Source organism: Lampetra fluviatilis, chromosome 19, assembly GCF_964198595.1.
Source record: "Lampetra fluviatilis chromosome 19, kcLamFluv1.1, whole genome shotgun sequence".
Lineage (NCBI taxonomy): Eukaryota > Metazoa > Chordata > Hyperoartia > Petromyzontiformes > Petromyzontidae > Lampetra > Lampetra fluviatilis.
This window is the reverse complement of record NC_136293.1, coordinates 2,487,101-2,499,513: the sequence shown is the minus strand read 5'-3', so window position 1 is coordinate 2,499,513 and position 12,413 is coordinate 2,487,101. Positions and strand designations below refer to the sequence as shown.

The 12,413-nt window shown below is 44.6% G+C and overlaps 1 protein-coding gene across 1 annotated transcript in view; it reads left to right on the top strand.

The window, feature by feature from the left end:
* Positions 1 to 9,498, top strand: part of CORIN (corin, serine peptidase) — a 55,369-nt gene extending 45,871 nt beyond the window's left edge. Inside the window, exons 18-21 of the mRNA XM_078864734.1 lie at positions 4,691 to 4,874; positions 6,939 to 7,210; positions 8,393 to 8,658; positions 9,322 to 9,498. Coding sequence (XP_078720860.1) covers positions 4,691 to 4,874; positions 6,939 to 7,210; positions 8,393 to 8,658; positions 9,322 to 9,498 — 899 coding nt within the window. The remainder of the gene's footprint in view (positions 1 to 4,690; positions 4,875 to 6,938; positions 7,211 to 8,392; positions 8,659 to 9,321) is intronic.
* The last annotated feature ends 2,915 nt before the right edge of the window (positions 9,499 to 12,413 follow it).

The following is a 12,413-nucleotide window of genomic DNA, read 5'->3' as shown; positions in this document are numbered from 1 at the left end:
CTTCGTTGCGAGACAAATTGTCACAACGTGCTGAGAGTCAAGCACACGTGACAACGCATCGGTTTGTCAACTGCTGGCTCTCGCCACTGCTGTCAGAAAGGTCCACCGTGAAGGGAGCTCCAGGGAGCACCCTTCCGAGGGTGTCTGGGCCTACTCTTCCACACTGGCCAAAATCTCGATTTAAAGCTTTCGTGACTGCAGGGATTCATCTTCTTGGTTCTTTCGGTAAAGTCACGTAGAAGGGAAGTAATAAAATAATAAAAATAAAACATAATAAAATAAAATAATTCTCACGACGTTTCGGCTAAAACGCAAGCAGCCGTCTTCAGGTGAAGAATGAGACACTACCAAGCTAGGAGCTTATATATAAGCTGGGTTGGAGGTGGAAGAGCGCCTTAACAGAAAGAATGTGCATATGAAGAGGAATTTAGCATATTCATGGGAAATGCGTAGGAGGTGGGCGGGGGGGGTTTCAAAGTCATATTATGCCCATGCATTATGCAGGATCAGCAGCACCAAGGGGGGGTGCAGGGAGTAGCATTAACAAAGGAAAGGAATGTTAATGATATGTAGCTGCAGTTACTAAACAACCACGTAGAAAACTAAAGTATAAACTACATAAAAAACTAAAGTATAAACTGCATAGCACCATCAGTATACTTACTATACTCTACAATAAGCTGAGTTACTAACAGCAAGTAATACATTACACTTCTACGTCGTAAAAATTATATAATATGCTTCCATCTAAACTTTATTCTCTTACATCACACGAGCATATACCGTACTATATACTGCCATAGATAAACCCAACATTAAATTATATACTGTATTGCTATTAACCGCCCTATACCTTATACATTTTAATATAACACTATGTATTATTCTACCCACCCTAATGTGTATCGAAATGGTTTATTACGTCCTTCCAATGATTGCTAAGCCAGAATCCATCTTCTCGGTTAAAATTGTCTCTGTGTTTGTATATGTGGATCGCCTCATGAACGAATCTCTCATGATAGCCAGATGGCTTGCAGAGAACCTCTGTCTTGGAGAAGTCAATGTCATGTGAGCCCACTGAGTTGTAACAGTGATCTGCCACGGCTGAGGTGTTTGTCCTACCGTGTTTCAGGTCAGCTTTATGTTCACGGATACGTGGTTGTTTAGTAACTGCAGCTACATATCATTAACATTCCTTTCCTTTGTTAATGCTACTCCCTGCACCCCCCCCTTGGTGCTGCTGATCCTGTATAATGCATGGGCATAATATGACTATGAAACCCCCCCGCCCACCTCCTACGCATTTCCCATGAATATGCTAAATTCCTCTTCATATGCACATTCTTTCTGTTAAGGCGCTCTTCCACCTCCAACCCAGCTTATATATAAGTTCCTAGCTTGGTAGTGTCTCATTTTTCACCTGAAGACGGCTGCTTGCGTTGTAGCCGAAACGTCGTGAGAATTATTTCATTTTATTATGTTTTATTTTTATTATTTTATTACTTCCCTTCTACGTGATTTTACCGAAAGAACCAAGAAGATGGCCAAAATCTCTTTGAATAATTTAGAGTACCAACACTTTACCCCACCGCATGTGGTCTGCCGAGGGATGGAGGAGCGGTCGATTAAAGAAACTTGCCCCATTGTTTTGAACCAGCGATGTCTACATTGCAAGTACAGGGTGCTTCGCAGCAGTGGCTTTTTTGGCCGGCCATCGAACAAAGGCTGTCACCACATCGCGCGCTTTCAGATGCACTTCTGCAGCCGTCTGAAACGCTCTTCCTTCCAAAATTCGGAAGCCACTGGAGCTATGCACTTTTAAATCTAGATTGAAAACTCACTTTTTTAGAACTTATTTTTGTTTTTAAGTTTGTTGTCCTTCCTGCCCGCACCTCCGATTAGCACGGTTGGCTGCGTTTGGTGCGAAAGAAGTTCAACATACATACATATTAGAGGTTTTTTTTAGGTTAGATCACATAACTATAAATATATCATTAAACCCGCCACCACTCGACACAGCCAATTAATAAGGGTTGTCACACAGTGGCGGCTCCTGCAAAATCTCTCAGGGGGGGCAAATGTCTGGATGATTGATAAGGATAAGGTCCACCCATGCAATGGATAAATTAACAGCTTAAGCATGTAAAGGCAACTTCACTTCTTTAATATTAATGAAAAATAAAGTGACTCTTACAATACATCTTGTTTGTTTCTATCTCACTATTATTACAATCCACTCAGTTTCTTTTATTAAAGATTCCACTAGGTGGCGACAAATAATATTGTTGACTGAAACGTGCTTACCTATGATGACGTAAGCACGTTAGTGCGAGCCCTCCCGGAAGCCATAGAGAATGCATTGCAGCGCCCGCCGTTCGAAAAAAAACATCTTTGAATGTAAGTCTATGGGAACACTCTGGGCGATTCTCAGCCAGAGTGAAATCGCCCAAAAAGAGGCGGTACTCCACAGAATGTGACATGACGCTGATTGGACTATATCCAGAGGCACAGTAACGGCTGAGATTGGTGGTGCGTCGCCCAATCGCCCTAATGAAGAAACCGCCCCTGTTGTCACATCAACAGAACATGCCAATTCGTTACTAGTACAGCACACCGGTGTGTTGAAGAGTAAATCCACAACACTTACAAGGCCAGTAATTACAACTAGCCTCATCTGGCGACAGCCATATTTGTGAAGAAATCCTCCTGTTTCATTCTTTAATAGAGGGGTTATTGTAAACCTCTCAGATGCGAAGGCCAGAGGGGGCTGGGGGGGCGGGGTTAAATGTGAATGTTGTGGATTTACTCTCCAACACACCGGTGTGCTGTACTAGTAACGAATTGGCACGTTCTGTTTTGCGCGATAAACCTTACTAATTGTCTGTGTCAGGTGTGGCGGGTTTAACAACACATCTATATTTACGTGATCTAACTCAAAAAAACGTCGTATGGATAATTTTGGGGTCGTGAAAGCCTACGTGTTAAACATACATACATACCTAGAGGTGGTTTTGAACATTAACACACTTATTTAATTCAGCTTGCAATTCAGTTTCTTGAAAAAATTGGTCAATATCTGCCTAAAAACGTTATTGTTAAAAAGGCCTGTAGTTCTGAGTTTACTACATACTCAACTTAAATCTGAGTACACTATTCCCATTTGTGCAATGTGAGGTATGAGTGATGCTGAATTAGTGAAGCTTACTTCACACTTGTTTGCTATTTGCCACACGCATACATCTTGTCCTCACAGGGGTTCTTCACCAATTACAAAATGCTTTCTGCCCACATCTATCCATCCCCGGACGCAGGGGAGCAACGGGGCTATGCAAGATGCGACTGTGGGCCCCCCTCCTTTCTCCCAACTCACTTTTAATGAAATAGCCACGGTTGTTTTTCATCCATATACATTAACTAGCAGTAGTACCCGGTGTTGCCCGGGTGAAAAATATATTTCTTAATAACCTTACATATATACACACCCTCACCACTCACCGTCACCATTCACCCTCACCACTCTCCCTCACCACTCTCCCTCACCACTCATCCTCACCAATGACACGCTCACCAATCACCACTCACCACTCACCCTCAACACTCACCCTCAGCACTCACCACTCACCCTCACCATTCACCCTCACCACTTTCCCTCACCACTCTCCCTCACGACTCATCCTCACCAATCACACCCTCACCACTCACCATTCACCCTCAACACTCACCCTCACCACTCACCCTCACCACTCACCCTCACCACTCAACCTCCCCTCACCACTCACTAATCACCACTCACAATCGCCACTCACAACCGCCCTCACCATTATATTTTTGCCCCAGTCAACGCCGGATATTTCCCATTCGTAGCAATTTATATCAACTCTATAAGCAACTTATATTAAACAGGAAGCGCGATCCTAAAGTAATTTACAACCTTCGATTAGTCCTTTGTGCGATTCAAAGAATCGATTCCTGGCATGTTGGGGGTTTACATTTTGAATGATAGAGTTTCATTTTCATTGTTATTTTATTTGTTATTTTTTCAGGAGTTTTTAATTACATTTTTGCCCCGGTCAACGCCGGATATTTCCCGTTCGTAGCAGTTTATATCGACTTTAAGCAACTTATAGTAAACGGGAATCGTCCGAATCTAAAGGAATCTACAACCTTCGATTCCTTTGCGCGATTCAGAGAATCGATTCTTGGCGCGTCAGGTTTAAAAGTAATTACACAGTTGTTTTTTCATTGGTATGTAATGTTTGAAAGTTTTCATAAGATTTTAAATGTATTTTCCCCCCGGGCAACGCTGGGTATATCGAGTTTATACCACAAATGCGTGCGCATATTTTTAACGGGAATTAAAAATGGCGTCCACCCGGCAGCGAATGCGTCGCTACCCGTTGCCAGGGGCAACCGCCGTCCAATGAAACTGCGTATGGTCCGGCGACACACAGACACACACACACAGACAGACAGACAGATTTGCGATTTTATATATATAGATATGTAGACTATAACGAAATACAGTATTATTGTTCTCATATTTTTTGTTAATTTTCTTCACGTTTATTTTACTTGTTTACCTGTTGATTCGGGGGCCCCGTTGTGTCCGACTGGAGTTCCCGCTATGCGTCGCATAAACGCTGCCACACATACCCCATTAGTTGCGCTCCTGCCCGGGATGTGCGCGCAGACTGTGGCCGGCGCTCAACGTCGTCGCCGCGACGCATGAGCAAGAGAATCCTGGGCGGCCGAGCGAGCCGCGAGGGGCGCTGGCCATGGCAAGGCTCGCTGCGCACCGCGCTGAGGCCCCACTCCTGCGGCTGCACTCTCATCCACCGCAGATGGGCGCTCACGGGGGCACACTGCTTCACGCGGTGAGGGGGTTCGCGGACACACATTCGCCCGCGGGGTTACACTGGTGATGGAAGATCTGTGACGCTGAGCGTGCCCCTGGGAGACGGACGTCAAAGCAATGGCTGGTTCGCCGCTTCTTATCGCGCATTGATGAGTCATGCGACGAGAGGATGACTGGGTGACACGTCGCGGGGGTGCCATGCGGATGTTCCTGTCTTGCCCACAGTATATCTGCGAAGCTGATAATCAAACAAGCAGATACTGATGGGGTTTCATTCCCAAAGTGAGCTTACGCACTGCTTATACTACAGCTCTGCGGTCGGCTTCGTATGGAAATTCGTGAGTCCATGTGCAGGTCTGAGAGCTGAAGCACAGCCTCAGGGGAAGCCATATTCAGTGCCTTCACTTACTGTCTGAGGAACGCAATGGTTCACAACGTAAAGTCAAGAGGGCTCAGCATGTAAGAGTTTGGTGTGATGCCCATTTCACTGAATAATCATAATAATTTAGATTTCCAAACTGCGTTACACCCAGAGGTCACGGTATGCTGATAGTGGCCAGTCTCTCTATAGGAGGACGATTTTTTGTTACATTTTATTTACATCTGTGTTAGAGCACTGGATCTGCAAATTAGAATAGAACAGTACGAGTTAGTATTTCACTCGGGCCATCATCCCCGAATAATACGAGTACCACTTTGTTGGAGGTGAACATCGATTGTCTTCTGGAGAGGCTGGTCCCTGCTATAGGAATGTGGAATTTCCACCTCTAGTCCAGGGGCCATCGATAGAGATGAGTACCCCTCCATGCTCATTTGAGCAGAGAGATACTTATATTCGCTTGACACACACACTCGGTTCAGCAGATTGTCATCTTAGTCCTCTTCTTTTGTTATGACGGGGAGTTTTTCAGTGGAGCTGGTCTGCCCTGTCCCTCTCCTCCTGTCGTGAATCCTTGCAAGCGGGACAGCTTGGCGAAACAGACGACAATAGCAACAATCAAAATTATTAAGTTCGGAGACGATGACTAGAGACCCTGCGTTGTGTTCTGTCCTCTGGAGAAGTGGGCGACTCCACAACAGCTGAGCACCAGGGGTTTGCGAAACGGCAAAACTTTATTTCAAAGTGTTCTTCAGTAGGGCAAATTGCATATCTGAAATAGTGATCAGAAACACCCTCCACGTCACAACACCGCTTCTCAATTCCTCAGCACAAAGTCCACCCAAATATAAATTGGGGGCGTGACTCGTACTCTACTCGTGTATTGTCGCACTTGGGGTCCAATCCTTGATCACCATCGCCTTTTCTTATAATAACCAGCAGAGTGCTCAATCATACGTGTGATTCGTCACAGGCGAGCTCACACCGACTACATCAGCAGAGTTCATATTTTTTTTATGTTGAGGTTGGTGGGCCTGTCAATGAATGGCTTTCGCAGTAGACTGCTGAATAACATAAATTTTGCTAGCAAGTGATTGAAACAGCGTAGTGGCATAACTATGCAGTTCATGGTTTGAGATTAATATCTAACTATTCAAACTATTTGTATTTTACCAGATAAGACCTACTGAGCTATACAGCTATTTTTTTCAGAAGCGACCAGGCCCCAAATGATCGGACAAATAAGTGACATCATGTGGACATTTTTAGTAGCCGAATACTCTAAACGCATGTTTCTAAACGTGGAGTTAAAAACCTGAGGACCCGGAGAAAAATCCACGCAACCACGGGGAGAACATCCAAACTCCAAATATACTGGCGTCAGGGTCGGGATCGAACCCACGACCTCCTGTATACTTGGCGAGGTAGTTAACATAAGATTGGTGACTGCAGTCACACTGAGAAATAATCTTAATTGTCCGTTGGTGGAGGAGCAAATAGCTGCATCTGCCACGCAATGTTCAGATGTAGCTCAATACAGAGCATTGTTTGCTGGGTAAGTTTAAACCAGAAGGACACTGGCATTCACTGAGCCTCAGGATTGAACACGAGCCCTTAGAGAGCGTGCGCGAAATCTCAAGGTGGATCGCGGTACTTTCGTGTGGCCCACCTTCAGCTTCTGAAGCAGTTCTCCGCCCTTGTTAGGCAACATGACCCGGAGGCCTGGACGGCCGTGTTTGGGGTGAACAACCTGGGGCACCTGTCGGCATTCCGGCAGGAGAGGAAAGTGCGGCGCATCATCCGCCACGAGCGCTTCAGCGCACGCACCCTGGACTACGACGTGGCGCTCGTGGAGCTGCGGGAGGAGGTGTGGGAGAGCCCCCACGTGCAGCCCGCCTGCCTCCCGCACAGGGGTGTCGGCGTGCCAGATGACACCTACTGCGTCATCACGGGCTGGGGAGTCACCAGCGCCAAGGGTGAGCACGGGGGACGCAGCTCAGCATTTCTCGCAGGCAGCTCGTCCACAAAGTTGCGCTGAGAAGGTGCTGGTGTTGGTGGTGCCAGGAATTCTCCTTGAACCGCTGCAGTCGTCGGGGGTGAGGGTACACATATAATCAATTTAATCATCATCATCCATAATCCATCAATGGTTAGGTGAGGGCATTCCCTAGCTATCCACCGGCTCTTTCCTTTAACCAAGGACTTCAACAATTCTGGTTCAATAACCTTGCACAGACAAACTTCACCACTCATTTAATTCAATCACATAATGTTCCGATATTAGGAAACCACTGGAGCTAATTTTCAATCTCGATTTTAAAGTCATTCCTTGTGACTGCTTGTTGTATCTAGTTTGTTGTCCTTCCCCCACACCTCCGATGAGCACGGTGGGCTACGTATGGTGCGAAATAAGTTCAACACATACATACACACATACGTGCTGTTCTCCAGAGAGTTACACGATTCTGACCCCGGATGAGCGCGTACACATGTGCGTCACATGGCATTGCGCAAGATGGCATCGCGTTCTTCAGGAGCTGATATGCCAATGTCGAGTTCCGCTCGCCATGGCAGGGCATTAGGAGAGAGTACGTGTAGCTTTGCTACTCACACCTCTGTTTGAACGAGCGCAGACCTATAATGTGCTACCACTACAGTAATGCTACCACATTGGACTTACAATGCACAGGTCGTCCGTTTGATGTGACCTCACAAAACGGCAGTCGAAACGACGAGGCAAGTTTCTTAAATCCCCAGCCTCTTGCGTCGTGTATATTAAGAGGTGTGCATATACACGGGCTTTCCCAGGTATTGTTACTTCTTTCTTTCAATAAACAGATATGCTCACAAGAGGAAACTAGTTTTTAACAACTTGAGCAGGATACTCCTACAAAAGAATCTTGAGACTCGGCGACTATTTTCTACATAAAATTTCAAATAATTGTACAAAAAAATGCAACGTTATAGATACCAGTCTGCAGACAGTGACTACATTCTGAAGAGTTGTATCCCAACGGGCTCCTACCTGGTTAAGTAATGGGGGCATTTCATTGAATGCCTCATCGGCTGCCAACAGATGCCACTGCTGTAAAATAATGCAAAGGATCTCTCGTGACTGTGAAATCCTGCCGTGGTGCGTGCGCCTGCTTCTGCTCTAGTTGTCCCGTCTAAGCTGCAGGAGGGCGAGGTGAGGATCATCTCACCCAGCGCCTGCCAGGGCTTCTTCCCCCTGCGCCCGCTCACGCCGCGTATGCTGTGCGCCGGCTACGAGGCAGGCTCCGTCGACTCCTGCATGGTGAGACGACGGCGCTTCCGGACAACCGCTGTGCATGCACCCGCAAGACAGGCGCGGGCAGCTCTGCGGCTGAGGAATTTTCCTGAGCGATGCACAGCTCACGGTCGGGCAGGTCATGAGACAAGTATTGTATGTTGAACTTCTTTCGCACCATACGTAGGCAACCATGCTAATCGGAGGTGCGGGGGAAGGACACAAAACTAAACAAAAAAAGCAGTTCGAAAGAAATGAGTTTGCAATCTGGATTTAAACGGTGCATAGCTCCTAAAATCGGAAGGAAGAGCATTCCAGAGGGCCGCAGAAGTGCATCTGAAAGCACGCAATGTAGTAACTGTCTTTGTTCGATGGCCAACCAAAAGCTGCTGCGAGGATGACTGGAGTTCGTGTGATGATTTATAGTCCTTGACGAGATCAGCAAGGTATTGTAGTTAATTTGTGGCGAGCACTTTGTGTTATTCCGTCGACCCAAGGTTACTCTTGCAAATGGGACTCATCCTCATCTCTCGAGTTCTCACCTGGATAAACAAAGTAAACTTGAGCTTGAAACCATTCATCATTGAGGCGGTTTAGCCAGATGCATGAGTCAGGAGCAGCAGAGTGGTGCATCGCCGTATGATCAGTCCTCCTTCGTATTTGTGAATCGGGCATTGCTTCGTCGTTATATGTTCCACGGTCTAGTCTGGGTAAACAGTCGCACGCTGACGGGAGAGATTTAACTTTCCACTTTCCGCTTCAAGTATCCGCATCTGCTCCCGCCGCCGGTGTGACTTTGTGTGGCTGTTGCTGTGGCAGGGTGACAGCGGGGGCCCACTGGTGTGCGAGGAGACCGACCGGCGCTGGACGCTGTACGGCCTCACCTCGTGGGGCTCCGTGTGCTCCTCCAAGTCGGTGGGACCGGGCGTCTACACCAACGTGACGCAGCTCCTGGGCTGGATCGAGAGGCACATCTTCCTGCACACTTTCTTTTAAACCAAAAAAAAACGACAGCTGATCCTAGGAGGAGAATGGCCGTTGTGGGCCTCAAGTTTTTATTTTATTTCGCTCGTTATATTCGTCATCCCCCCCCCCGCCACCTTGGTTAGAGAAGGAACCCGGTTGTTGCACCAAAACTAGCCCCCGTTCAGGGAGGAAGGACTACCCAGAGGGCGCAATCCCTGGACACACAGCAAGCCTTACTCTGGAATGTTCGTGTGCCCTCTGTTATGGCTGTTGATCCGGGTCCGTATGTGTACCGTGATTAATCGGAGGTGCAGGGGAAGGACAACAAACTAAAACACAAAAAACTGTTTGAACGATATGGCTTTTCAATTAAAAAAAATATCTTCTTGGTTCTTTCGGTAAAGTCACGTAGAAGGGAAGTAATAAAATAATAAAAATAAAACATAATAAAACAATTCTCACATGTTTTATTTTTATTATTTTATTACTTCCCTTCTACGTGACTTTACCGAAAGAACCAAGAAGATGAATCCCTGCAGTCACGAAAGCTTTAAATCGAAATAAAAAAAATATATATAAAAAGCAGGTGACGCAGTGTACCGCTGCGGTTAGCTGGACGCGCAGCCGAGTATTTAACGATATTTGATCATTAATAGCCATTTTCGATCTAATGCTGGATGAAAGAGTCCCCATGTCACCTGATGATGACGTATGAATCAACGATGGCACCGAGCCAGACATGGAATGAGATGGTTTATTGTAAGGAATGCGCGTAGAGAAGCTTATATTAAGGTACATAAATACAAACAATGCTCACATAATTGTTGTCATGGCAGCTACCAAATATTGTACGATAATATGTATTTTTTAAAATATAAGTAATAGTGTGTTTCCAACCACATTTCAAGATACTGTATATATATATCATTAACAAAATTCCCAACGAATTTTTAGATTTTGGAAAGAATAATTCATGGTGTATTAGTTTTAGCAAAAAATTTGAGAATTTTAAGTCACCGATTTGTGTTGCTTGCTTGCTAGATATGGAGCGTTGCTGAATCTCCAATGAACTCTTGTAAAATATCTTCTCATTGTTGGAATGTGCACATAATACAGGGCCTTTCAATGCGATTAGAATGTACATGCTTAAACGGAGAGATAGCATCCATCCCTTCACGCGTATACATATCATGCGTAGTGTGCTGTTGCCCGCACCAAATAAGTTATATATATGCTCTTATATAATAGTAATGCCCTTTATTTATCCAGGAACACCTCAATATTTCTCAAGGCTTTTTCAGGAGGGCCCCACTTTGGGTGTTTGCTTCACTTGAGGAAAATGGGGTACACCCACGCACAGGCACAAGCGGGCAACACGCTAGAATCCGTACCGCTTGCTCCACGAATTGCTTGCTGTGCTGCCGTAAAGAGGCCAGCGCGTAGCTCGGCGGGTGTGTTGTCCTCTTCACTGGTGGTTTTTTTTTTACAGGAAATGCTCACGTTTATTTTATGTTCGCCCACACTGAGCACGCGCTTCTGAAGCTGTGCGATTTTATGGCGTCACAAAAAGCCACGGAAAAAATTACAAGCGCAAGTGTAAAAATTCAAACAACTTTATTCTACAAAATATATTATTTTTTATTACACATGCAGATTTGGATGCGTAAACCAGTTTTGGATCAACAGTTAACATTCCATAAAATTACTTTAACGCAACAGTGACTGTAAAACCATTTTCCTTGTAAACTTAGTGTTTATAAAGGTCAACAAATCTCCAGTACAGAAAACCCAACATATTGCCAATTTCATTTCATATAAAACCCTTAATATTGTTTAAAAAACTTTGTTTCATTTAAGCACAATATTACACAAACAGTAATCCTTCATTGTAAACATTATTCATAAGCATTCTGAAGCTGCAAATGCACCAGAACTCTTTTGTTTTTTACATTTTACCGCCATTGGCGGTTTCATGAATCACAGTGACAAATATACAAAGAAGTCCTCCAAATAAAATTAATATTTGATATCATGTTGAAATATTGCATAATTTTCTTTAAAACCAACATAACATCGACAACTACCACTCTCGGTACTGCTTTCAAACACGTACAGTATGCTTATCATTTTGTTTAAGCATTTAAAGCATTCATATGGTAACGCACATTTTGGTTTGTATAAAGAACTATAATTATAACAGAGCAGATTATTATAAATAACATGGCTTCAATCGTCCCACAATACGGATGAACATTTTGCATAGGTGTCCTCTTTATAGCCCTTAGAAAACATTACAATTCGGAAAACGCTAAGGCACATCTGTACTATATATTATAAACGATTGTCATATAATCTATGTTACCTGGGCCCTATCCTGACTGGGGATCATCAACCCAAGGAGTCCATAGATGTCCTGCTATAACCGGTAATGTTATGACCAGACACTGGTGTTAAACGCTATCATTTCAATGCTGTCAATTTAAAACCTTTATTAAGGGGAACCACCCATCGATTAAATGTCTGCCAATGGGAAACGAAACTAAAAATATTGTATGTATAAAGCAATGAACTTACCTCATATTGTTGCATACAGAATGTGCAGTAAAACCTCTTGAAGCCGGACTGAGCCATTATTCGAGTTCAGTCGGAAAGGCAGCCCCGAAATAAATCGATAGATAGCTCGGAAACCAAATCTCCTCCAGAGTTACACTCTCGTTTTTGTTCCTTATCCTTTAATAAACATTTTTTTATTTAATTTAAAAGGAATCTTTTTCACAGATCAACAAGTTTTACTTAATTTGTTTGGGAATTTAATATGAAATACCAAGGGTGCGATGTTATCCCAAGTAGACCACGTGGTAGACCCGTGCAACCTGTGCCTCCAGTCATCCACACGCCCTGACAGAGCTCTCCCTGGCTTTTAAACATCTGCATTTATTTAGTTT